A 26,288-nucleotide genomic window follows, 5' to 3' on the forward strand; every position below is an offset into this window, starting at 1 on the left:
GAGTTTGGAGTCAGGCATCCATATTCTAATATGGTTTCAGTTGCTGGCTCTGGCTTTGGATGAACCATTTGATTCTGTCTGACCAGTTTCTTCATTCAAATAAAGGCTATGAGAGTAATGCTAGCTTGGGTATGTAGCAAATGCCAGGAGATTAATTTCTCACTTTGCAGGATCCAGATAGAGAGCTGTATGTTGAAATCGCTCATTTGCCCAATAATTCCCGGGCAGAGAGGACAATCTAGGGGCAGAAGTGGGAGAAAAGTGATAGAAAGTTGGAGGAGTGGGAAAGGCTGATGGAACCCATTGACAGTGACCTGAAGATGATGACAGCTAAGGAGTTAGCCTTTGAAGAGAAAGTGAGGTGAGCTCTTATGCTCATTATGAGGATGTGCAGCATTGAGAGCTGCAGAAATAATTGGGAGTACCTAGCCTGTACTTCCCACTGAACGCCATTTTGGTAGCTATTACAGTTAAGCATTAGATGATACTGTTCTACTTTTTACTTTGTTTAGGAAATGCTGTGATTATCAAGCCTTCTGAACTGAGTGAAAATACAGCCAAGATCGTGGCTAAGCTTCTCCCTCAGTATTTAGACCAGGTAAGAATTTCTTGACCCATCTTCAACATACGTGTTTACTGTGGAAAACACACATTTGATTTTCTTGCTATTGCATGTTATTGCTGGCCGGGACCCGATTGCAGTTTCTTTAAGCCTTCAGCAATTGGCTTAGTAAAAGGAGTTCAGTTCCAAAGTACATTGTGGAGTCACCCGACTGTAGAGGTTACACAATATATGTAGGCCCATGACTTCATGGGTATGTACTCCTGCTGTTCACAGATTCTGTCTGTTTGGCATTTTGGAATAATCTTTATTTGAGCTAACGTGATTTTAGGTGTTTTCATTTAATGGATGATTTAGTGAGGGACTGGTACTGTGCTGGGTGCTAACGTATTTCTGTTACTAATAATTTCTTTTGTTCTAACAAAATGTACTTTTATATGATTATATAAGAGTTCTCTTTTTTGTTGTTTTTTGAGATGGAATCTTGCTCTCTCACCCAGGCTGTAGTGCTGTGGTGGGATCTCGGCTCACTGCAACCCTCGCCTCCTGGGTCCAAGTGATTCTCCTGCCTCAGCCTCCCAAGTAGCTGGGATTACAGACATGTACCACCACGCCCAGCTAGTTTTTGTATTTTTGGTAGAGATGGGGTTTCACCATGTTGGCCAGGCTGGTCTTGAGCTCCTGACCTCAGGTGATCCGTCCACCTTGGCCTCCCAAAGTGCTGGGATTATAGGTGTGAGCCACTGCACCCAGCCTATAAGAGTACTTCTGCTTTCAAAAAAGACATGTCTGTGGCATGAAAACATGCCACACACACACAAAAAGTGCCCTCCTGAACTAGAGGACGTATCCTCACACTGACTTAACATGCTGGCATTTAAGAATATCAACTGAATAAAGAAAATGATCTGCTCAACTGCAGGGTAGTTCATCTGTCTGAGTCAGAGGTTCTTATGCCCTCCTGGGGAGGAAGTTAATGATGCCACGAAGAAATTGGCACTGCCGAGTTCTACATGAGTTGCTGCAGAGAGGAGTCTTCATTTAGCTTTCATCGAAAGACAGCTTAAAAATATCTTAACCTGTATTCTGTACATCAACTTGTAATGGCTTGAGGCCAGTTCTGGTTCTTGGAATGATATTGTTCTCTTTGTTAGAACTATTTTGTTCTAATAGCTGTAATGATCCAATCAAGAAAGATGAAATGGAAGACAGTGAGATGTCAAGGATTGAATAGGACTTAGAACCAGAAGATAGAGGTTGAAGGTACTGCTTTGCCCCTGACCAGGGGTAAATTATTCAATAACTGACTGTCCAGATGAGGAGGATAATAATGCCCTACCAGCTTCAGTTACTGTGTTGGGGGGGGTTAATAATGTATGCTATGTAGATTAAGTCATAGAAAAGTTAAAGCTTGAAACATTTGTTGGGCAGCTGAACTATGAAGTGAATGAAACTAATTCGCCTTCAGAACAGGAGATCAAGTGGAAACATGAGATCAACAAGCCAACTTTTACTTTACACTTCCACCTTGGAGTCTTGAATACCTCTCTCTTCCTTGGTTGCATCTGTTCTCTTACTTTTCATGCTGTTATTGTCTAAGGTGTTATCTCTTAGAACAGCTGGTAATGATAGCACAATGCGTAGATGGGCTCAGTCCACAGAAGCTACGTGAATTCTCCCAGTACCAGATGAGGAAATTGAGGCTCAGAGATGTTCAGTAGCTTGCCTAAAGTCAAATAAGCTAGTGAGTGGCAGAGCCCAGATTCAAACCAGATACACTTCAAAAGCAAGCGCTCTCAGCTATTGTGCCGGGTATACCATTCAGAATAGCATGGGCTGAGCCTACTCTGTTGTGAGACAGAGAACATTCAGACTAAGATATGCAGATGGGACCTGTCCTGTGGGAGCCATTCTTCACCAGAGTCACTTCTGCATACACCCACATCTCATGCATTTTCCCTGGTCAAATTCAACCATTTGTTCTCCTTAGTGTCTTTGTTGCTGAGCTCATGTAAAAAACCGAGTCTCCAGGTTGGTTCTATGTGAGTTCATGCTTCCCAGATGCCAGCGGACTGTGTGTTCTCTTGTCCTTGGTCAGCTCCCTCTCCCATCCCTCACAGGGACTGGTCTTGACACTCTCTGGGTTTTACTGAATGCTACATGTTTATGTTGAAGAGATTGCTGATGTTAAGATGTTAGGATAAATTTGGCAGTGCAAGAGTTTGTGTTTCTCTTTCTTTGAGGACCTCTATATTGTTATTAATGGTGGTGTTGAGGAAACCACGGAGCTCCTGAAGCAGCGATTTGACCACGTTTTCTATACGGGAAATACTGCGGTTGGCAAAATTGTCATGGAAGCTGCTGCCAAGCATCTGACCCCTGTGACTCTTGAACTGGGAGGGAAAAGTCCATGTTATATTGATAAGGATTGTGACCTGGACATTGTTTGCAGGTGAGTCTGGCTCTCTGATTTTCTGCGGTTTTCCCAGCACAGTAGAGACTTTTCCTGACAATGTTACTCTTTGCATTTGAACCCCATACCTTATGGCTCCAAGATACATCGTTAAACTTTGGTGGTCGATGTCATCAAGAGTAACAGGAGTCTTTCACTTTCTCTTGGTGCCACCGTCAAAAATGGTGAGCTGTAAGTCCTGACATCGTGTGATTGTCCTTAGGAATTTTGAAAAAGTTATTTCTGTCCTCAAGATTACAGCTAGATCTAGCAAGAAATTTAATGTTCTTCTGGCCAGTGATCTGTGAAGTACATAATCCAAAGTATTGTGTGCGCCAAATAAAATCTTTAAATTCCCATTTGAGAGGGGGTATTACGCTAATCTCTTAACTGAGATCCTTTGTGGACAAAACGAGTGTTCCTCATTTGTTTTTTTTTTTTTGAGACGGAGTCTTGCTCTCTCGACTGGGCTAGAGTGCAGTGGCCGGATCTCAGCTCACTGCAAGCTCCACCTCCCGGGTTTATGCCATTCTCCTCCCTCAGCCTCCGGAGTAGCTGGGACTACAGGCACCCACCACCTTGCCCGGCTAGTTTTTTTGTATTTTTAGTAGAGATGGGGTTTCACCATGTTAGCCAGGATGGTCTCGATCTCCTGACCTCGTGATCCGCCCGTCTCGGCCTCCCAAAGTGCTGGGATTACAGGCTTGAGCCACCGCGCCTGGCCATGTTCCTCATTTTTTAACTGTGAATAACATCTTGCATCTGAAAATCAGAAAATAAGAGGTTTCAGGTTCTCTCTGCTAAATCCGGTTTAGCTACTAAGAAGTGCCAAATCATAGAACTGACTCTGCTCTGGGTGGCGTGACTTTCTCTCCCCTTCATGACTCTCTGCCCTGGGTGGCGTGGCTTTCTGTCCCCTCCAGAGATGCCAGGTCAGGGTTCCAGGCTGGTTTCCTAAGTAGAAATCTTGTTGCCAAAACCGGACACCCTCAGTTAGTGAATGTTCAGGGCGTGAGTTTCTGCCCATGCATGGGAAAGGTCTTCCCAAGTCGGGCAGGGCTCCATAAAGAGGAGGGTAGCCTTGAAGTCTGGCTGCCATCCTGCTTTATACCTGAACATCTTGCCGGCAAAGCCAAAAGCCACAACCAGGAGAGTCTGTACCGAACTCCTGTCATCCAGGACTTTCCTTTGGCTGGACTGGGAGAGGGGAAAGGACATTGGGAGGCTGCTTCTCCTCTTTTTCCTGCTGCAGGCAATGGCATCACTGTTTACCAAGTACTGTTTCCCATGAGCTGGTGTGAGAATTCCCTGCTGTGTAAAATACTCTACCTCATTTGGAAAATACATTCTAAGTTCCAACCAACTGATTTAGAAATGAGTTTTTAACTTTTTAATAAAAATTGCCAGATAAATATATGAATCTATTTTAGTTGCAAAACATTCAAACAACACAATGTAACAATTGAAAATTTGACTGAATTGTATAGCTGTTCTGGATTTTTTCCCCTCAGACGCATAACCTGGGGAAAATACATGAATTGTGGCCAAACCTGCATTGCACCTGATTATATTCTCTGTGAAGCATCCCTCCAAAGTCAAATTGTGTGGAAGATTAAGGAAACGGTGAAGGTTTGTATTTAAAACATCTGATTCCACTGATTTTAATAAGATAAGGAGTCAAATGAACTATTCGCAGGCAGCATCCCCATTTGTTTCTCCCTTCAGGAAAATTTTAAAAGCATATGTGACTCAATGAACTTACTGACTAATATGAAAATGCTCTGTGTACCTTTCATAGAATATCTGCTGGGAGCAAGGTTGCCTTGGTGTTAAATCTACTTAGGTTGTCTAGTTGATTTAGTTGTGTCATATACTTTTTTAAAAAAAGTTAAATAATTGTGTGTCCATGGTTTTGAGGGAATGTTGCCAACCCTTTAGGTATAATCAGAGAGACCCTGTGGCATATTGGCCATTGCTGATGAAGGTTATCAGTTTTTGTGTAAGTAGAGGGCCTAGGGTGGCCAGTAGTTTGGAGGTGTGACTTAATTAAATAACTACTTACAGTGTACCCTTTGTATAGTTAGCAATCTTTCAGGGTATTTAAAGTAAATATCTGCAGTGAAGGAACCAAGGAAGACTGCATGGTAGAGTCCCAAGCCAAGACTTGAAGGAAATGTAGAATTTAGGTTGGTAGAAAGGAATGGGGGCTGGGCACGGTGGCTCATGCCTGTAATCCCAGCACTTTGGGGGGCCGAGGCGGGCAGATCACTTGAGGTCAGAAGTTCAAGACCAGCCTGGCCAATGTGATGAAACCCCATCTCTACTAAAAGTACAAAAAAAATTAGCCAGGGGTGGTGGTGCATGTCTGTAATTCCAGCTACTCAGGAGGCTAAGGCACGAGATTCGCTTGAACCCTGACAAGAATTGCTTGAACCCGGGAAGCAAAGGTTGCAGTGAGTCAGGATCATGCCACTGCACTCCTGGGTGACAGAGCAAGATTCTGTCTTAAATAAATAAATAAATAAATAATAAGAATAGGACGACCAGTGTGACTGAGTTCAGCAGTGGGTGAGTGTCATTAACCCCTCATATGAAAGAAATTATTGGAGTAGTCACTGTTTACTTGACAGATGTTAATTGGCACTAAAAGGAAGGATCAGAAACACCAAAGAGTAATGCATGTGATCTGAAAATGAAAACTGTTGGCCGGACATGGTGGCTCACGCCTGTAATCCCAGCACTTTGGGAGGCCGAGGCAGGTTGATCACTTGAGGTGAGGAGTTGCAGACCAGCTTGGCCAACATGGCAAAACTCATCTCTAAAAATACAAAAATTAGCCGGGCATGGTGGCATGCACCTATAATTCTAGCTACTTGGGAGGCTGAGGCACAAGAATTGCTTGAACCCAGGAGGTGGGGGTTGCAGTGAGCCGAGTTCATGCTACCACACTCCAGCCTGGGTAATGGAATGAGATTTTGTCTCAAAAAATTTAAAAAAAAGAAAACGAAAATTGTTGCCGGTTGCAGTGGCTCACTCCTGTAATCCGAGCACTTTGGGAGGCTAAGGCAGGAAGATCGCTTGAGCCTAGGAGTTCAAAACCAGCCTGATCAACATAACGAGACCCTGTCTCTACAAAAGAGAAAGAGGTTAGCTGTGCGTGGTAGCACATGCCTATAGTCCCAGCTACTCAGGAGGCTGAAGCCAAAAGGATCACTTGAGCCCAGGAGTTCAAGGCTGCGATGAGCCATTATAGCACTACTGTGCTCCAGCCTGAGTGACAGCGTACGATTCTGTCTCAAAAAAAAAAAAAGGAGAGAAAATTGGCTGGGCACGGTGGCTCACTCCTGTAATCCCAGCACTTTGGAAGGCCGAGGCAGACAGATTGCTTGAGGCCAGGAATTCAAGACCAGCTGGGCAACGTAGCAAAATCTTGTCTCTACAAGAAATACAAAAATTATCCGGGTGTAGTGGCTTGTACCTGTGGTCCCAGCTACTTGGCAGGCTGAGGGAGGAAGATTGCTTGATCCTCCTGGGAGGCGGAGGCTGCAGTGAGCCAAGAGTGTGCCACTGTACTCCAGCCTAGGTGACAGAGTGAGACCCTGTCTCAAAAAAAAAAAAAAGAAAATTGTGTACCAGGAAGTTCAGGGCAATAGTTTACCATGTGTTCCAGGCAGAGTAACTTTGGGGATGAGGTGCTAGGGCCTTGATATGGGTATTGGACTATCATTTTTAGTGATAGGACTAAATATGGATCCAGATGAGCACATGAAGGAAAAGTTGCCCAGATTCAGGGTATGTGGGAAGAGAGAGTCGTTAAAAGATACTTGTGAGATTGAAAATATTTGGGAATTGGAGAAATGCTTAATTGAGTGTGGTGATGAATTCAATTTCAAAGGAATAAGGGCCTCTGCCTGCCTTTGAGGCATTTATACTCTTAACACAGTGGTTCTCAAGCTACATGTTAGAATCATTAGGGGACCATTTAAAAACAAGTTTGCAAACCTTACCCTCCAAAGATTCAGCTTGTCTGAGGCCTCCAGGTAATTCTGTGATACACTCAGCACTGAAAACTACTGTTGGTGACTCTGGAGTCAGAGCTCAGGCACATGCATTTTAGCAAGCTGCACCAGGGATTCCGACCACCCAGACTTGAGAATTGCTCTTGGTAGAGGTTGGATGAACACTGTTCATTTTGATTTGAGATTCAATTGAGAACTCTCCCAAGACTTTGAAGTGATGCAGCAATTCAGTAATTTTGTTTTACAAAGTAAATACTGATTGTATGATTATTGAGGTTCTTTTACCTTGGTAATTTCCCAAAGCTGTGTTTTGATCCTTCGAGTAGTTTCACCATCATGTGTAAGTGGTGGAAATACCAGTTCAAAGAAGACCAAAACAACAAAATGGAGCAAAGATTGGCAACTGTTTTCTGTAAAGGGCTAGGTGGCAAATATTTCAGGCTTTGCAGACCTTTGGGTCTCTGCTGTAACTACCGAACTGACTGTAGGGGGAGAGCAGGCGCAGCCAATGTGTGAACACATAGGCAACCCTGATGCAGAACAAGACTTACCCCAGCCTGCTCCCACTGTCAGCCGCAGGAGGTGAAGGCCCGTGGGTGGACTGTAAGATCCATAAGAACCTTTGGAACTATGGACAGTGATAGATGTCTTCTGTGTGTGTGTGCTCTTTATTTTCTAGTCCTCGACCTGCCGAAAAGCTGAAATTTACTACTGTTAAATTACTTGAGGGGTGGGGTGTTAGATTCTGTGAGGGTATAAAACCAGATTGATTTGGGGGCATGGCTGGATTTTGTACTCACTGAAATTGAATTGTGGGTCTTTGTGACATTTATATACTCCTGTTCTTTTAAATAGGAATTTTATGGAGAAAATATAAAAGAGTCTCCTGATTATGAAAGGATCATCAATCTTCGTCATTTTAAGAGGATACTAAGTTTGCTTGAAGGACAAAAGATAGCTTTTGGTGGGGAGACTGATGAGGCCACACGCTACATAGGTAATGGAAATTCTCCTTTCCTATGGGAAGATGGCAGTTTGGCAGTTTTTGCTGACACTACTTATCAACACTAAATAAACTATTAAATATATAGCATTTAATTGTTGAAGTACTAAATCCTGCTTTCTGGTATACTGTAGCTTTTGTTATAAACTGTTTAAAATGTCTATGTTTCTGTGTATTGAATGATGCCACCAGCATTGCTCCAGTTCATATTTACACGTAACTACTTTTTTCTTCATAACAATCCTGAGAAGCAGAATAGAACTTGATGTAATTATCTTTAGTTTGTGGATAGGAAAACAGCACAAAGAAGGAAATAACTTGGTCACTGTTCCACAATTAAGCAGTGACGGTACCATTCCAGAAATAATGTTTTGGTTCATCATGCTTGACCTTATTATTTGTGCACCTTCTTTGTGCTTTTTCTTCTTTGCCTTGAATATATATTACTTTGAATGTTAAGCACATTTTTCTAAAGTAACATATAAGGTGACAGAAAAATTAGACACATTTGGACTTGGTTGGCAAAGAAGCTGCACCACATAGCTTTCCTTATCCCCTTTATCAGATAAGATGCTACAAATTACCAAAAAAAAAAAAAAAAAACTTTAAAAAAACAAAATTTAAAAATGAAATAATAAGCAGAAATTGATTCTCTTGTAATTAGCAGTCCCGAGGTTCTGCTGAGCTATATAATTCAGTGGCTTCATGGTACCATCATAAAACCCTGATTCTTTGTACTAGGATGCAAAAGAAAACAATCCTTGTGCCTTCTGTCTCTCTTGGTGGCAGCCCAGATCGAATTGGGGAATACATCTGTAGAAAAAAGAGAAAACGGACTCTACTTCTTTCACCTCTCTGTTCTCCCATCCTCAGCCTGTCCACATTGCCCATTTCTAGGTTAATGAATGGCAAAAGGAAGGGGCTATCCTGATTAGCTTATAGACTAATTAGGACTTTCCCCTGACTTCGAGCTGGGATCATTTTGCCTGAGCACGGCTATGCAGAGGAAGTAGACACTCAGCCCAAATTGGTTCTCTGACCTGAGGAAGATGCAGGCAATGGATTAGGGGTGGCAGTTTATATACCCCTGGAAGTGGTGCTGCAAGAAGCTGTCCACAGCCACATTGCCAAGATAATCTATTAGAAACTAGGGGTAAAGGAAAAGTGCCAACTTGTTATTGTCAGATGACTTCTCTTTTGGATGACGATCCAGTTTCTTATTTACAGAGTCTTCTGGAGTCTACTGCTAGTTGGTGACTTACATTGGCAGCAGATGCTGGGACACTTTGCATCGCCTCCCCAGCATCTGTTTCAGCCTCCTCTTTTGTGCCTCTTCCCTATGGTAGATGGAACACTGAACTAACTAAGGCTTAGGGAATTTTGTCCATTTAACTCTGTTTTCTTAATCTGTCTAACAGAGTTGTAATAAAGGTTAATGAGAGCGCTCGAGTTAAGGAAAAATAGTATTGATTTGATTCACGGTTGAGCTGTCTTTGCTCCTAGAAAGACCTGTCCGTTCAAGACCAGCCTGACCAACATGGAGAAACCCCATCTCTACTAAAAATACAAAATTAGCTGGGCATGGTGGTGCATGCCTATAATCCCAGCTACTTGGGAGGCTGAGACAGGAGAATCACTTGAACTCTCGGGAGGCGGAGGTTGCGGTGAGCCAAGATGGCACCGTTGCACTCCAGCCTGGGCAACAAGGGCAAAACTCCGTCTCAAAAAAAAAAAAAAAAACTAAAACTGTGCACAGAAAAATGTTAAGTATAATCTACAGTTAAACATATGCATGGCTGTGAACAGAGTTCAATGTGAAAAAGATAGATTTGCACAAGTATTCACAGGCTTTGGAGACATGGAGTATTTGCACAGCTCATCCACCTGCTCAGGATTTTTCAATAGATATGACTTGGCAGGGAGAGGGAAAGGGATGGATAGATGACCCAATGAAAGAGATGTAAGATGAGGGTTGTACATTTTTGTCTAATAAGTATTTTCATTTTCATTTTGTTTATTTTCTTTTTAGCCCCAACAGTACTTACTGATGTTGATCCTAAAACCAAGGTGATGCAAGAAGAAATTTTTGGACCAATTCTTCCAATAGTGCCTGTGAAAAATGTAGATGAGGCCATAGATTTCATAAATGAACGTGAAAAACCTCTGGCTCTCTATGTATTTTCGCATAACCATAAGGTAAGCTTTAGCGAGAACAGCTCACTAGCATAAGCGACTATCAAGAGTCATGTTCCTTCTTTGCTGTAAAACAATGCAGAAAATAGTGTGAAACAATGATGGTTTCTTCTGTCATATCAGAGTCCACTAAGTGAGGCTGTGTTCCTGGGTTGCTGTCTTGGTTAATGAGGCTCTGAGGTTATCACAGCATCCATTCCCCTCCTCCCTCGGGTTAGATCTGAGTCCGCAGGGTTGAGTGTCGCAAGGTTTTTGATTCACAGACACCTCCTGTATAATTGGAAGACTTGTATGTGCCAGCATTAAATGCTTTTCTGATGTTAATCCACAGGGCATTGTCGAATAAGAGCCTGCACCAAATGGCGTCCACACCCACTGTGTGGGACGAAGAGCCCACACCGTCACGTAAATGGTTGTGATGTGATGGATTTTAGTTTCTCACACGGCGCTAGCGTCTTGTTGGAGTGGTGGAACCGCATCCCCTGGTTGAGCAGTTCTGCCACTTTCTGCATGGCTCACTCATTCATGTCACTAGGGGACGAGCTGCTACTAAGAGACAGTGGCCCAAATGTTTTCGGGAGAACTTCTGATGGTAACATATAGATAGTCATGTGACAGCTTTTGGAGCTTGTGAGGCTATTGAGATACAGATAGCTACAGGTATTTGAAGTGAGACCAAATGTGTGGGGCTCAGTAAAGGCTGGGTTATTAACAAAACAATGGTTTGACCTTTAAAACCATGGATAACGTGGGCAGGAAGGAACCCTGAAGCCGAAAGTCGGCTGGCCAGGGTACAAGTCAGGTGCAGAGCACTTCCCAGCAGTGGGTCACCTGAGGTCACTACAGTCCAGACATGAAGAACTGTCAAGGGCTTGCTGGCACCCAAGGGAAATGACATTTACTAGTCAAGTGTTCTTGTGCTTTGCTGGGCCTTAGGCCAAACAACCATTTATCTCTTAAAAAATAGGATGCTAAATCTAAAGTCTTAAATATGTTTACATTTCATAAAGACTAAATAATACCTATTAATCATGTGTTATAATTTAGAGTAGAGATAAGAAAGAAATAATAACAGTGTTTAAAGCTGGAATATAGTCTAAGCTGTCCCCTTACAAAGAGCCTTTTGCTGCTGTGTTGGGGAGTACACCTCTAGGTTGTGGCTGAGTAGGCCCAGAGGTTTGGAGCTGCCTCCCTTTGTGCACTGGATGTGTGTCTGAGAGGTTGGGTATCAGTCACTTTGCTAAATTAACCACAGTTGAGATTGTTTGTCTGTCTGGCACGGTGTCCCCAAACTCAAGAATTTTCACTGACACAAAGCCAGAATGTGCATACTTTAAGCTCGTAACTCTGAGCACACAGTTGCATTCCCTAAGGGGCAACTTCACTGACCTGGATGCCTTTGGTCTGTCCTCAGCTCATCAAACGGATGATTGCTGAGACATCCAGCGGAGGTGTCACAGGCAATGACGTCATTATGCACTTCACGCTCAACTCTTTGCCCTTTGGAGGAGTGGGTGAGTCTTCTTTTCTCCTGCTCATAGTAGATATTTCAAAAGCACCACCATTTCATGAGTGGATTGTGCGGGCTGTTGAATTAGCCAGCTGTTGCGTACCCTGAGTGTCCTGTCCTGAGGGAGGCCTTTCCTGGTCACCCAGTTGACTGGTTTTCCTGCTTCCCCACTCACCCCTGCAGCACAGGGTAACTGTCCTGTCACTCTTTCTGTCAGCAGCACTGACTGACCACAGCTGTAATCATTTACTTTGTTCACTTCATTGATTTTGTTTATTGTCCTGCCACATTTAGGAGATTTGGGAACCAAGAGTCAGGTCTCAAATTAAGGTCTCTCTTTGTGTGTGTTTTTTTTGTTTTTTTTTTTTAATGAGATAACTAATGAAAGGTTCGGAATACCAGAAACAGACAGAAGGTAGAGGGGTTTTCTAACGCGCCTTTGTTTTCTGCTCAGTTCTTACCTGCATTTGTTCCCCGGCCCTTTGTTTGGAGGAGCAGCCTCTCCTGGAATTGTTTTGTGGTTTGAGTAAAACGAGACTCCCCCTGTTCTAGAGAGGATGGGCAGAAAGAAATTCATTCCAAGTGAAGCTTTGTGGACATAGCCTGATCCTTGCTGTTCCCTTTAGAACGTGACCTGCCTCCCTCTCCCACACGTGAGATGACTGACTCAGTGTTTTATTTCTCCTTTGGGACCTAGGCTAGGTGGGGTTTTCTACTATCTGATAGAGATATTACAAAATAGCCAATATGTAAACATTCTCATAACAAAAACCCAACCATAAAAGCCCCTGTCTTAAAGCCCTGTTCTATCCTCTCCCTTTGTGATACCGGAACTCAGTTGCTCCATGGGATGTGATGGCCCAGCTAGGCAGGACCGTCTGTTTCTGATTAAGGAAACCTTGTCCTGTGACCAAGGAGCCTTGACCTACAGCCACAGGTCCTTGTCTAGGAGGTAAATATATTGCCAGCACCCAGCACAGTGACTGACATGGGTGAGGGACAGGCGGGAAGAGGCCAAATCGGTAGGTATTGCCAGATCCAAATTGGAAATGGTGGTGGCTTGTAGAGGGTGGTGACAGGGGAGGTAGTGGAAAGGGAAGGGGTTATTTTTGGGATCAAGCAGCAGGATTTGCTGATGGAGTGAATGTTGGAGGAGGGGGTGAATGAAAGAGGATGACTCCTGGGATTTTGGCTGGAGTAACCAATAGTTTTGTAGCCCAGATGCTTAAAAGGTTGGACTCCGTTGTCTCTAGTTCCTCAGCTCACTGCATAGGATCCTGGCATCCACTGTGCTAGTGCAGTAATCTACTCGGTAATTGTTCCATATGGTGTCTCCAGTATCCTCTAATTGCAAATCTGAGTGACTTGGGTTCAGTCTCTGTCCCTACTTGACCAGGTAGCCTGTGACATCATTGACTATACCATCTTATTTAAAACAAAACACGACCGGGCGCAGTGGCTCATGCCTGTAATCCCAGCACTTTGGGAGGCCGAGGTGGGCAGATCACTTGAGGTCAGGAGTTCCAGACCAGCCTGGCCAACATGGTGAAACCCTGTCTCTACTAAAAATACAAATGTTAGCTGGGTGTGGTGGTGTGTGCCTGTAGTCCCAGCTACTAGGGAGGCTGAAGCAGGAGAATCGCTTGAACCCGGGAGACGGTGGTTGCTGTGAGCCACAGTTGCGCCACCGCACTCCAGCCTGGGTGACAGAGCAAGAGTTCATCTAAAAAAAAAAAAATAGGGTGGGCACGGCGGCTCACGCCTGTAATCCCAACACTTTGGGAGGCTGAGGTGGGAGAATCACAAGGTCAAGAGATCAAGACCATCCCGGCCAACATGGTGAAACCCTGTCTCTACTAAAAATACAAAAATTAGCTGGGTGTGCTGGCACGCACCTGTAGTCCCAGCTACTCAGGAGGCTGAGGCAGGAGAATCACTTGAACCCAGGAGGCGGAGGTTGCAGTGAGCTGAGATCCTGCCATTGCACTCCAGCCTGGCGACAGAGCAAGACTCTATCTCAAAAAATAAAATAAAATAAAATAAAATAAATAACAAAATAAAATAAGCAACCTATTATATACCCACAAAAGTTAAAAATACAAAAAGAAGATTCAAAAGCAAAAAAAACAGGTTTACTATCTTAGCAAATTTCAGGTATATAATACATTATTATAGTGGCTATGCTGTAAAAAAATAAAAATAAGACAAGCCTTGACCCCCAAATATAAAATGAATACAGGCTTTTTAAGAAAAGTTGGAAAAGATAGAGCCCAAAGAATAAACATTTACATTACCCATAACCCCAGATAACTGGTATATGTCTTGCACATATATGCACACATATATACACAGACACCTGAATATTCTATTCAAAAAAGTATCATATTATATATTGTTCTCTACCCTGTATGTGACAGGATAGTGTGACAGTTTTCCTATGTCAGTATTCTTGCATATGATAATTTCAGTAACTGCATACTTTTCCATCATATGAATGTGGCATATTTATGTAACCAATTCCCAGTATTAGATTTTTGTGATTTCAATTTTTTGGGGATTATGATTCTTATATAATGTATCTTTAGGCACTCTGATTATTTCTTTAGGAAAAATGTGTACAAGTATAATTACTCTGTTGAAAGGGCTTATACAATTTTCCAAATTGAAAAAAATGCTTTTTTCTTCTAATTCTCAAAGTAGTATAGACACAGCGGCAAAAAGTCTTAACAGTTAAACTTTAAGGAAAAATGTAATAATCTCCCAGGCATAAACACTATTAATAGTTTAGATTTTTCTTTTTCTTTCTTTCTTTTTTTTTTTTTTTTGAGACTGAGTCTCCCTCTGTCACCTAAGCTGGAGTGCGGTGGTGTGATCTCAGCTCATTGCAGCCTCCACCTGCTGGGTTCAGGTAATTCTCCTGACTCAACCTCCCAAGTAGCTGGAACTATAGGTGTGTGCCACCATGCCCAGCTAATTTTTGTATTTTTAGTAGAGACAGGGTTTTGCCATATTAGGGCCTGGTCTCAAACTTACGGGCTCAAGAGATCCACTTGCCTTGGCCTCCCACAGTGCTGGGATTACAGGCGTGAGCCATTGCACCCAGCTTAGGTTTTTCTTTAGAAATGCTTACCTTTAAGGCTTTTGATACATATTTCAAGTGTCTTTGCAGATTTCTGCCACTTTATATTCCCATGAACATTATATGAGTGTTTACTTCCTTATATCCCCAGTTCTGGATTAAATTTGTAGACAGAAAGAAAAGGGTCTCATTTCAATTTGTACTCCTTTGATTATTAGTGAGTTTGAATTTTTTTTTTAGCACTCCCATTAATTTTCTATTTATGTCCTTTGATATTTTTGCTGTGTTCACATCTTCCTTATTAGCCTTTAAATAGCCTTTTTTATAAGTAAGAAAATCCTCAGTCCTATCTGTAACACATATCCCTTTCCAGATTTTAATTTTTCTTTTAATTTTATCTATGATTTGAAGCATTTATTTATTTAGAGACAGAGTCTCACTCTGTCACCCAGGCTGGAGTGCAGTGGCGCGATCTTGGTTCACTGCAACCTCTGCCTCCTCGCTTCAAGCAATTCTTCTGCCCCAGCCTCCCAAGTAGCTGGGATTACAGGCACCCAACACCACTCCTGCCTAATTTTTGTATTTTTAGTAGAGATAGGGTCTCACCATGTTGGCCAGGCTGGTCCCCAACTCCTGGTCTCAGGTGATCCACCTGCCTTAGCCTCCCAGAGTGCTGGGATTACAGGCGTGAGCCACCACACCTCGCCTAAGCCTGTGTGGCTTTTTGTTTTTTGGTTTCTGATTTGGAAAGTAGGCTTAGAAAAGCTTTCCCTATTTCAGTATTATTAAATATCATCTGCAGGCTGGGTGCAGTGGCACACACCCGTAATCCCAGCACTTTGGGAGGCCAAGGCATTTGGCTAACATGGTGAAACCCTGTCTCTACTAAAAATACAAAAAATTAGCTGGGTGTGGCGGCACCATCTGTAATCCCAGCTCCTCAGGAGACTGAGGCAGGAGAATCACTTGAACCCTGGAGGCAGAGGTTGCAGTGAGCAGAGATTGCACCACTGCACTCCAGCTTGGGCAACAGAGCAAGACTCTGTCTCAAAAAAATAAGAATAAAATAAATAAATAAATAATAAATATCTGTAGTTTCCCTCCCTCCCTCCCACCCTTCCGTCCATCCTTCCTTTTAACCATGGAGTTGGCCAGTCGTGGTGGCTAACACCTATAATCCCAGCACTTTGGGAGGCCAAGGCAGGGGGATCACTTGAGGTCAGAATCATGAGACCAGCCTGGCCAACCTGGTGAAAACCCGTCTCCACTAAAAATACAAAAAAAATTAGCTGGGCATTGTGGCATGCACGTGTAGTCACAGCTACTTGGGAGGCTGAGGCAGTAGAATCGTTTGAACCTGGGAGGCAGAGGCTTCAGTGAGCCAAGATCATGCCACTGCACTCCAGCCTGGGCAACAGAGCGAGACACTGTCTCAAAACAAAAACAAAAACAAAAAAACACCATGGAATTCACTTTAGAATGCCGTATGCCACATGATGTAATAGTGTGCCTTTTTTTTTTTTTCAAAGAGTAAACTAGTTATGCTGGCACCATTTTTTGAAATTATCATCCTCATACCGTCAGTACTCAATAAAAACACGTTTGGGTCATTCTTAGGGTTTTTTCATTGGTTGCATTATCTTTCTGGTTTGTTTTTTCCGTGGGCCGGTACCACAGTTTCAATTACAGTAGTTGTACAGTTAGCTTTATAAGTGACATTTAGTAAGTGCTTATTATATGCCAGGTACTGCGGTTGAATCCATGCCTTTTCTTTTCTTTTTTGAGATGGGGTCTTACTCTGTCACCCAGGCTAGTACAGTGGTACAGTCACGGCTCACTGCAGCCTCAACCTCTTGGGCTCAAACAATCTTCCTGCCCTAGCCCACTGAGTAGCTGGGACTACAGGGGTCAACCACCATGCCTGGCTAATTAAAAACATTTTTTTGTATAGAGACTGGGTCTCACTGTGTTGCCCAGGCTGGTCTTGAATTCCTGGGCTCAAGCAGTCGTCCCACCTCAGCCTCCCAATGTGCTGGGATTACGGGTGTGAGCCACTGCGACTGACCAAATGCACGCATTTTAGAGACAGACAACTAATAAGTAGTAAGCCAAGAAATGAGCCAAAGTTGTCTGGCTCCAAAACCCACATATTCAATCCAGTAGCTTGCTCTTTAGGACACAGCACTATTTCAAAATCTAAAAGTAAAAAGCTCCTCCTTTTTATTGCTTTTCAGTGTTTTCTTGCTTGTTCTTATCTAAATTTATTTTTCCAGATGATCTTTGAAATCACTACCTCCTCCTACTTTAAAAAAAAAAAAAAACAAACAAAAACCTTCTGAAATCCCCTGGGATTTTGATTAAAATTGATTTAAACTTAAATTATTTTGGGAAGAATTTATATCTTTAAAATGTGGAGTCTTATGGGAATATGTTATATCATCTCTTCATTTATGTAACCCTTTTATATCTTTGGATAAAATTACCTTGGTTATGTCTTTGGCTCGCCCCTCCCTCATTCTTTTTTTTTTTTTTTTTTTTTTGAGGCGGAGTCTCGCTCTCGCCCAGGCTGGAGTGCAGTGGCACAACCTTAGCTCACTTCAACCTCCACCTCCTGGGTTCAAGCAATTCTCCTGCCTCAGCTTCCAAAGTAGCTGGGACTACAGGCGTGCACCACCATGTCCAACTAATTTTTGTACTTTTTGTAGAGACAGGATTTCACCATGTTGGCCAGGATGGTCTCCATCTCTTGACCCTGTGATCCACCCGTCTTGGCCTCCCAAAGTGCTGGGATTACAGGCGTGAGCCCCTGCGCCCAGTCCCCTCCCTCATTCTTTACCCTCCCTCAGTGTCAGGTTTTCTCAGGGTCTTGTCCTTGGGTCTCTTCTCACACCAGGCCTGCTTCATGAATGATTCCTTCCTGCATCCTGGCCTTGGTAAACTGCTCCCTGGCCTCTGGTCACCTGTGTCTTACATCACACATGCAATTCCCTCTGCTGAGCTCACCCTGCTCCTTTGTGCCTGTCAGTCTGTTGTACACACAGAGTTAGAGAAATGAAAACTGTCACAGAGCATGGCTTCGTGGAGGGCGGAGATTTACACTTGCTTATTATCACCCAGTGTGCAACCCTGCCGCCCTGTGTTACTTTCTACAGCCTTAGAGAAAGCAAGTGGGTGAGTGGGGCCATGGATGACTGAAGCCATGGGAAGGGATGGTGGGAATGAAGGGATGGTGGGAAGAGAGCACATTAGCATTCAGAGTCTGATCCAGGTTCAGGTTCTGGCTTTGCCACTTACCAGCCATGTGACCCTGGGCAGGTTAACTGACTCCATAAGCTCCCTTTCCCTCTCTGGAAATGAGGCTGCTGATAATTCACCAGGTGGGATTGTGGTGAGAATTATCTTAAGAGAATGATTTAAACTCTTAGCACAGTCCCTGGCATAAGTGAGAGCCACAGCTCTAGAAGAGGTGCAAGTCCTCGTCTTGCTCGTGGAAAGTATCCTGTTTGATAAGGACATTGACTTTTCCAGGGAAGTTGGTAAGGACTTCCTGAAAAGAGATACTTTGGCTGGCAGAGTTCAGTGGGGGCTCCCAGGCAGCAGGGAGTGCACGTGAGCTTTCCTGGCTGTTGTTAGACAGAAGTAGCTTGCATCATCTACAGTGAAGCTTGTTTTGTCTGTTCCCTTTATTTCAGGTTCCAGTGGGATGGGAGCTTATCACGGAAAACATAGTTTCGATACTTTTTCTCATCAGCGTCCCTGTTTATTAAAAAGTTTGAAGAGAGAAGGTGCTAACAAACTCAGATATCCTCCCAACAGCCAGTCAAAGGTGGATTGGGGAAAATTTTTTCTCTTGAAACGGTTCAACAAAGAAAAATATGGTCTCCTGTTGCTCACTTTCCTGGGCATTGTAGCCGCTGTGCTGGTCAAGGTGAGTCCCTGTTACCCATGAGTGCCATTCTGTCTGGTCCTGGCCCAGTGGCTGCCAGATGCATATTCTAGCAGGACTCTACATTAACTTGTAGAGTCGAAGACAGGGTCAGTGAACCACAGCCTGCTGGCCAGCTACCTCTTCTTGTCACTAAAGTTATGGGAACACAGCCACACCCAGTTGTTTACTAATCATCCACAGCTGCTTTCATGGGATGGTGACAGAGCTGAGTAGTTGCAACAGAGGTCGAAAGGCCCTTAAAGCCTAGATTATTACAGAAAAGTTTGCTAATCTCTGGTCTAAGAGGTTAAAACAGTGTAGAACTTGATTGCAGAATTCTGAGCTATCTGATCAAAGGGTTAGCCCTTTGATCCTTCTGGTATTGGACTTTCCTTGTCACTTACAGCTTTGCTCTTTTTTTTTTTTTTTTTTTCTTTGAGGAGTCTCACTCTTTTGCCCAGGCTGGAGTGCAATAGTGCAATCTTTGCCCCCCGGGTTCAAGCAATTCTCCTGCCTCAGCTTCCTGAGTAGCAGGGATTACAGGCGCCTGCCAGCCTCAGCTTCCCTAGTAGCTGGGAGTACAGGCACCAGCCACCATGCCCAACTAATTTTTGCATTTTTAGTAAAGACGGGGTTTCACTACACTGGCCAGGCTGGTCTTGAACTCCTGACCTCAGGTGATCCACCTGGGCCTCCCAAAGTGCTGGGATTACAGGCATGAGCCACCACGCCCGGCCAGCTTTGTTCTTGAATGTGCATGAAATCAGCTTGCCACGGAGATGGAGGCAAGAACTCTGGTGCAACAGCTTTGGTGAGGGAAATTTTATTAGGCTTGAGTGTTTTTCCTCCAAAGTTGACTACCTGATAAAGTTTATCTTTGGTGATTAGTCATTATAGAGATGGGCTTGCAAAGAGGCCCTCATGATAGCTGCCTTCTCAAAGCAGTTTGTGTATTTTGAAGTGAGAGAGGAAATCCATAATTAAAGTTAAGATGGAATGACGAACGCAGTTGTGTCTGTGGCGCCCTCAGCTGTTCAGCTGAGGATGTAACATTGAAAATATTGACCATATCAGTGAAGAATGGGCTTGGAAAAGGCAATGGTAATTGTGTTTATATTTTGTTTAAAATTTGAAAGGGGGCTGGGTGTAGTGGCTCACGCCTGTAATCCCAACACTTCAGGAGGCTGAGGCGGGCGAATCATGAGGTCAGCAGTTCAAGACCAGCCTGACCAATATGGTGAAACACTGTCTCTACTAAAAATACAAAAAGTTAGCCGGGCATGGTGGCGCACAACTGTAGTCCCAGCTACTCGGGAGGCTGACGCAGGAGAATCACTTGAACCCGGGAGGCGGAGGTTGCAGTGAGCCGAGATAGCACCACTGCACTCCAGCCTGGGCGACAGAGCGAGACTCTATCTCAAAAAAAAAAAAAAATTTGAAAGGGGATTGGCTCGTCTTACAGTATCCTAGCTTTAGTGGAATTGGAGATACCAGTTGCATTTGAAATCATTTGGGTTTTCTCAGAAATACCAAGCTGTGCTGAGGAGAAAGGCCCTGTTGATTTTTCTGGTAGTTCACAGACTGCGTTGGTCCAGTAAGCAGAGATGAACACCAGATTTCAAAACCCAGCCCTGTCTGTTAAGAGTGAGGTAGGAACTTTTTGTTTTCTTTCTATATGTAAGGTGGGCCAAGTTGGGGTATATTTTCTAGGGTTTTGTTTTGTTTTGTTTTGTTTTGCTGCAGTTGGAGGCTTAGGGGTTATTGAAAAAAGAATGGGCTGGACGCTGTGGCTCACGTCTGTAATCCTAGCACTTTGGGAGGCCGAGGCCTGAGTTTAGGAGTTTGAGAACAGTCTGGCAACACAGTGAAACCCCGTCTCTACTTAAAAAAATTAGTTGGGCATGGCAGCGTGCGCCTGTAGTCCCAGCTACTTGGGAGGCTGAGGCAGGAGAATTGCTCAAACCCAAGAGGCGGAGATTGCAGTGAGCCGAGATTGTGCCACTGCACTCCACCCTGGGTGACAGAGCGAGACTCCGTCTCCAAAAAAAAAAAAAAGAGAGAGAGAAAAAGAATGTTTAACTTACTTATCTCTAGACATTTTGGACCTGGGCTCAGAGTGTCAGGGTGTTAAAACTCCACTTACCCACAGTTTTAAAAGGGCGAGGCGACTTGCTAGGAATCTAAGAGAAATGTGCAGAGGCAATGGCTTAGCTGCGTCCAGGTGAAGCATACATCATTTCTAGGAAAAGGGCAGCCGAGTGTGAGCCTCATTTCTCTTCCCCTTCTCCTCAGCTCTCCTGGGGGAAGTGCCAGCTGACTAATTCAGACTTGTCACCATCTAGGCACTGAATTCTTTGTGTCATAATTTAAGAATATTTTTTAAATCACTGTGTAGTTGTGATTTGTTTTCATTTTTAAAAAAGGTTTGACTTTGGAATTCATAGCAGCAAATGTCGTGAAATCAAGGTGTAGAATACAATTTAGGGACTACTTTCTTCTCTGCCTTCCTGAGGCTGGAGGTGTGGTCGGAAGCTTACTTGGGTCTCTGGTCAATATCCGCCTCTTTTGTTCTTTTCCCAAGACCTTGGTTCCTCAGCCTGATAATGCGACTTGGTTGGGATAGAATATTTTAGCCTCATGGAAAATATGGAGGCCCAGGCTGAGTCTGCATTCTCCAAGCTTACCAAACCCCCAAGAAGCCTCCCTCAGGTGCAGTGCACTCTGCCAGGCAGGTTCGAGTTCCCAAAGGGTTTCTCTGTGAGGGTCTAGAGAAGCAGCAATATATAAAAGCAGCAGCAATATATAAAATCTTTAGCAGGAACAAGAAAATGTGATTTGATTCTTGGCTTAATGACCTTGGGCAAGACCTTTTCTGAGCTCTTCCTTTGGCCTCAGCTTGCTCATCTACAGGGGGAGGGAGTAGGTGTCAGTGATTCTCCAGGCCACTTTCAACCCTCCCTCTCAATTCTCATTACTATTAGTTGTTAATATTTCTTCAGATTCAGTCTGGAACTAGGTAGAGATTTGGTTTTCTTTTCCGCTTTGCTGCTTTTCTGCTCCTCTCTGAGCTTTTAATCCTCTTTTTATCAAATTGCCTTTTATTTTAAATAAATGCTTTTGAATCTGTACTGTATATTTACCTGAAGAGTCTATTTATTGTAATTACATTTTTCTGAAATGGCTTTTATGTACTTAATAGTTTCCTTATTTTGTTTCACCCTTGGATTTTATTTTATTAACTACCTTACTAGAATTAGAAGGGATTTAGAGCGTAAGTACTGTACACAAAGTAAAGTTCCAATGAAGCTTATAAGCTACAGAAGGCATTGTGGGAGGTGTGGATTTTAAAAGGTTGAGAAACATAGGAGGTTAATGTTGATAAATTTCATTAGGCCTTTGACAACTAAATATGACATTTGAACCTTGAGATTGCAGCAACCCTTCCTCAGTCTTCAATAGGAAGGATTAAATTCAGTACCACTTCTGAATTTTAGAAACAAATTGTTTACCAGTTTTTGAACTCCATGTAGAGACTTTAGCTTCCTACTGAAAATGCCAGGATAATAAGTTAGTACTCTCATCTTCTGTCTCTACTTTAACGTTAGCTAATTGACAGTGGACAGAATATAGCCTCCATTATCACGTAGTCTCACTATTATTGTTACTGTTGTTTTTTGAGGAACGGTGTAATCCTTTAGCCCAAACCACGCTTCCTAGGCTTCCTAGGGATATGTAGTCCTTTTTTGTACAATGCCTGTAGAGTCTCTTCAGACAGGAGGTATCTGAGTCCCAGTGCTGAGATTGTGTTGCAGGGCTGGTTGTGGGTAGGTTTTTAAAGCAGCTGAGTAAACTGGATCCCTTTTTCCTCTCTCCAGGCTGGATATTACTGAAGAATGATCCTGTTCAACCTCCTAGTGCCTCTACTGAATTATTCCTCTTTTAAATGGTTAATGAACCAATCATTTTTAAATCCTACCAAAAATAGTAAGAAAATATGCAAACACACTGTGACCAAACTCAAAAGTCATTGCCATTCATCATTAATAAAACTTGCCATTTCAACCAAATCCCAACATTCCCTAATAGGGTATTCAGGGAACCTGTCTTAAATTGTGCTTATCTAAATCTTGGAGCTTTGAGCTAGGGGAGGAGAATGTATTAGACTAAATACAAACTTTAAGGGAGTCTCAGAACCTACTCAGTGAATTCTTCTCTTCAGTTAATGGCACTGCCCACCTCCTGCCCCTGCTACCACCACCACTGTGTGAAGCTTTCAAGAGCCTGGTGCTTCCCAGGGCTACCAGCAGTCCTCTCTAGTCAGAGAGGTGAGGTCAGATGGTCTCGGTTCCCTGTGAGATTTCAGGCACTAAAACCCTATGTCGGGGAGGGAGGGGTTACTCTTCCTACAATGGGACTCAAGGACTTGACCTCCAGGAGTCAGGCCCCTGGTCAGAAGTGCCATCTCACCAGTGGTCTTCATTCTCCCTTATTCATGCTCCATCATCCTGTGTTCTGTTTAGTTGCAACAATCTCTTGTGACTAATATCACTCAAAGCATCTTGTAAATCCTAGGGCTTCCTGGAAGTTAGTTGCCAAAGTCATGCAAACATCATCTGTCATTCTTGTGTTGGAGTTATAGAATTCTACATCTTATAAAACCTAACTGGCATTTTAAAAATACTGTAGCTGGACATGGTGGCTCATGCCTGTAATCCCAGCACTTGGGGAGGCCGAGGCGGGAGGATTGCTTGAGTCCAGGAATTTGAGACCTGCCTGGACAACATAGTGAGACCTCATCTCTACCAAAAAGTACAAATAAGCTAGATGTGGTGGCATGAGCCTGTGCTCAGGAGGCTGACGCATGAGGATCGATTAAGCCTGCAAGGCCAAGGCTGCGGTGGGCTGTGATTGCACCACTGCACTTCAGCTTGGGCAACAGAGCAAGACCCTGTCACCCAAACAAACAAAAAATACTGTAATAAAAGTACTTATACGAATCCTCTCTCAGGACCCTAGGTTGCAGGTTAGTAGGTCTTCAAGGACAAATCTGTAAGTTTCTTATTTCTGTAGCACAGTGCAAGTAAAATTTCACTTTTTTAAACTATAGAGAGATCCCTTTCTGAATAGCCTACAGAACTGAAAGTGAGAGAACCATTTCCTCTCACAGACAAAGAGGCCTTGGATATTAGGACTTTGGGGTTTGAGAGCTTCATGGGGCAGACAGTTGGTGGATGGTCTGGACAAGAAGCGAGTAAGCCACTGCACTTGGTCATACTGAAGGGGATGGATGGCAAAAGGATCCCCTGAGCAAGTCAGAAGTTACTCTCATCAGTCATCCATGGCCACAACCTGAGGTACTCAGCTGAGTGGGCAAGGCTGAAGAAGAGGCCTGTGGAACGCAGCATTACCTGCTAGACAGGGCAGGGCAGGCAGTGCTATGCCTTGGAGTTCCTGACTGCAGAGACTTCGTCCCCACACTCAGGAAGACTCAGCTCACTCAATAAGAGAATGTAATTTACTTTATAGAATGTATAATCAACTTAGTTGAATAATTTGTTCTATTAAGGCTGTCTAAAGTATGTGATGTCTTCATCATAGTATGAAGTGTTGAGAATTAATAACTAGCCCAGTTTAGGAAAAAGCTGCTTAAAACTGGCCCTAAGAGAGTAATCATAAAATACCTTAGATAAAATTGCATTATAGAATTTTCATTGAGTGTGTTTAAATTACTGGCTTGTCTACTAATACATATCTGCTTCAAAATGAACATCTTTCATAAAATTGGCATCAATTTTAATGACGTTCCTGGTGTGAAACCTCAGATATTCCCTATTGGAGATAATCCTTTGGTTATAAATTCTCCCCAACTATAAATCCTTTTATGTCTTTATTATAGATGGTATTTGTCAACTTTTTTTTGTCATGCTTTCTCATTTTAAAATTCTTAGCCGAGAAGATTTTCTCAAATTTCACGGTTCTGCTGTGTGTGTTGGGGGTGGTGGTTGGTAGCTGTAGTAAATAGGTTTTTCCAACGGCATCCTCTTACCCCCAGTTGCTGATCTAGAACAAGTGTTTCTGTAAGCATATTCATAGAACACTAATCCCACAAGATTTTACACACAAAAATGGTCCTGCCGCAGGTCCTGTATACCACTGGCTTGTAAAGCACGTCAGCAAACTAAAGGACACAGGTCCTTCGGAACCTCTGAAGTGCTAGTGTGTGCAGTTCCCAGACTTCCTTGACCGCGGAGCCGTTTACCTTAATACCTGTTAACCGTGGACCACACGTGGGCAAACAGTGCCTTAGAGTCTGGAATTGCTTCCGTGATGACTTTGCTGTGCTCTGTTCCTACTTGTTTTCTGCCCTTATTTATATCACGTCACTACTAGAAGAAAAAGTACAGTAAGAACAAGTGTTTCTTAATGTCTGTGATAAATGAAAATGCTGATGGAATGAAAGAACTGGAGAAAAGGGGAAGAAGGGTATATGGACAGCCACCGCCCTGGTCAGGGTCTCACAGCACCTGTATCTGCTGGGGGCACACAGGAGCTGCCTGGACAGAACCCACTGGCCCCCTTCTCAGCTTCACAGAGGCTTTATGACAGACTTGAGCAGCAGGCTGTGCCTAGGAAATGTGTCATCTTTAATGTAACAGTGGTTTTGGTGATTGTATCTGCAGTCTCCCATTTGAAGCCATTTACATTATTAATAATAGTGGCAGTCCCTGGACTCTGACTCGTGCAGTTGGCTGATGTCTTCTGTAGAGCAATCCAGGCCAGAGAAGAAAACTCCAGCTTGACCAGAACAGAATTGTGAAGTCTGCTCTGTTCAGACCCCTCTTTGAGTGTCACCACAAGGAATCAGCCAAAGTTGTTTTTTTGAGGAGTCGTTCAAAGTGTCCTCCTGCACTGGACCCCATTGGCGCTTTTGCAGGGCAGACCGTGGTGTGTTTGGGTACCGGGGACAGCCACTCCTGGCTTTCTGTTTCCAAGCTTCTTTGCTAGTGCCTGGTGGCTAGAATCCTGACCACGAGCCCCAACAGCAGTGTGGCTGACGCCGCCCCCAGGGCAGCCCCACGGCGGATGACCAGCTGTTTCACTGACAGTCTGCTGGCAGGAGGTGAAAGGGTGTGGGCCTCCTCTGGAGTCCTGAAGAGGTCCACCTGGCAGTCAGACCTTGAATACGTTGTCAAGGTAATGCCAGGGGAACTCCCTGTAGCCACTGTGGAAGCAAACAGGAGCAAACTCAGCAGGTTAGGGGTCAGAGGGAGAGCTTTGGCCTTGGAATCGGGAAACCTAGATTAACCTCCTGGCTGTGTTTGTTACACCTCACAAGGGACAATGCCTATACAATAGAAAAATACCTGCTTTATCTGCTTTACAAGCAAGATCAGAGGAGAGGATATGCAGGAAAGTGTCTTAAACTGAATTTCACATGCAGATAATGCTTACTACTGAGATCTGATGAGGAGTGTTCTTGTCGGTGCTTGGCCCTGTGATGATCTGTGGCTTCAGAAGCACATGGGAAACACAATTAATCGT

General features: G+C 43.6%; 2 protein-coding genes across 4 annotated transcripts in view; one reads left to right on the top strand and one right to left on the bottom strand.

Moving 5' to 3' along the window:
- Positions 1–24,641, top strand: part of ALDH3A2 (aldehyde dehydrogenase 3 family, member A2) — a 28,105-nt gene extending 3,464 nt beyond the window's left edge. Inside the window, exons 3-11 of one of the 2 annotated variants that reach the window (XM_011958290.1) lie at positions 513–598; positions 2,806–3,014; positions 4,526–4,643; positions 7,889–8,030; positions 10,066–10,232; positions 11,644–11,743; positions 18,511–18,746; positions 20,271–20,395; positions 22,622–24,641. In XM_011958290.1, coding sequence (XP_011813680.1) covers positions 513–598; positions 2,806–3,014; positions 4,526–4,643; positions 7,889–8,030; positions 10,066–10,232; positions 11,644–11,743; positions 18,511–18,746; positions 20,271–20,354 — 1,142 coding nt within the window. In that variant the 3' untranslated portion in view covers positions 20,355–20,395; positions 22,622–24,641. The remainder of the gene's footprint in view (positions 1–512; positions 599–2,805; positions 3,015–4,525; positions 4,644–7,888; positions 8,031–10,065; positions 10,233–11,643; positions 11,744–18,510; positions 18,747–20,270; positions 20,396–22,621) is intronic. The other variant, XM_011958291.1, reaches the window with a different exon arrangement.
- Positions 24,642–25,346: 705 nt separating this feature from the next.
- SLC47A2 (solute carrier family 47 (multidrug and toxin extrusion), member 2) overlaps positions 25,347–26,288 on the bottom strand; it is a 29,417-nt gene continuing 28,475 nt past the window's right edge. For both annotated transcript variants that reach the window (XM_011958293.1, XM_011958292.1), the window contains one exon: positions 25,347–25,968. In XM_011958293.1, the coding sequence (XP_011813683.1) occupies positions 25,748–25,968 (221 nt within the window). In that variant the 3' untranslated portion in view covers positions 25,347–25,747. The remainder of the gene's footprint in view (positions 25,969–26,288) is intronic.

This window comes from Colobus angolensis, unplaced genomic scaffold, assembly GCF_000951035.1.
Source record: "Colobus angolensis palliatus isolate OR3802 unplaced genomic scaffold, Cang.pa_1.0 Scaffold466, whole genome shotgun sequence".
NCBI lineage: Eukaryota > Metazoa > Chordata > Mammalia > Primates > Cercopithecidae > Colobus > Colobus angolensis.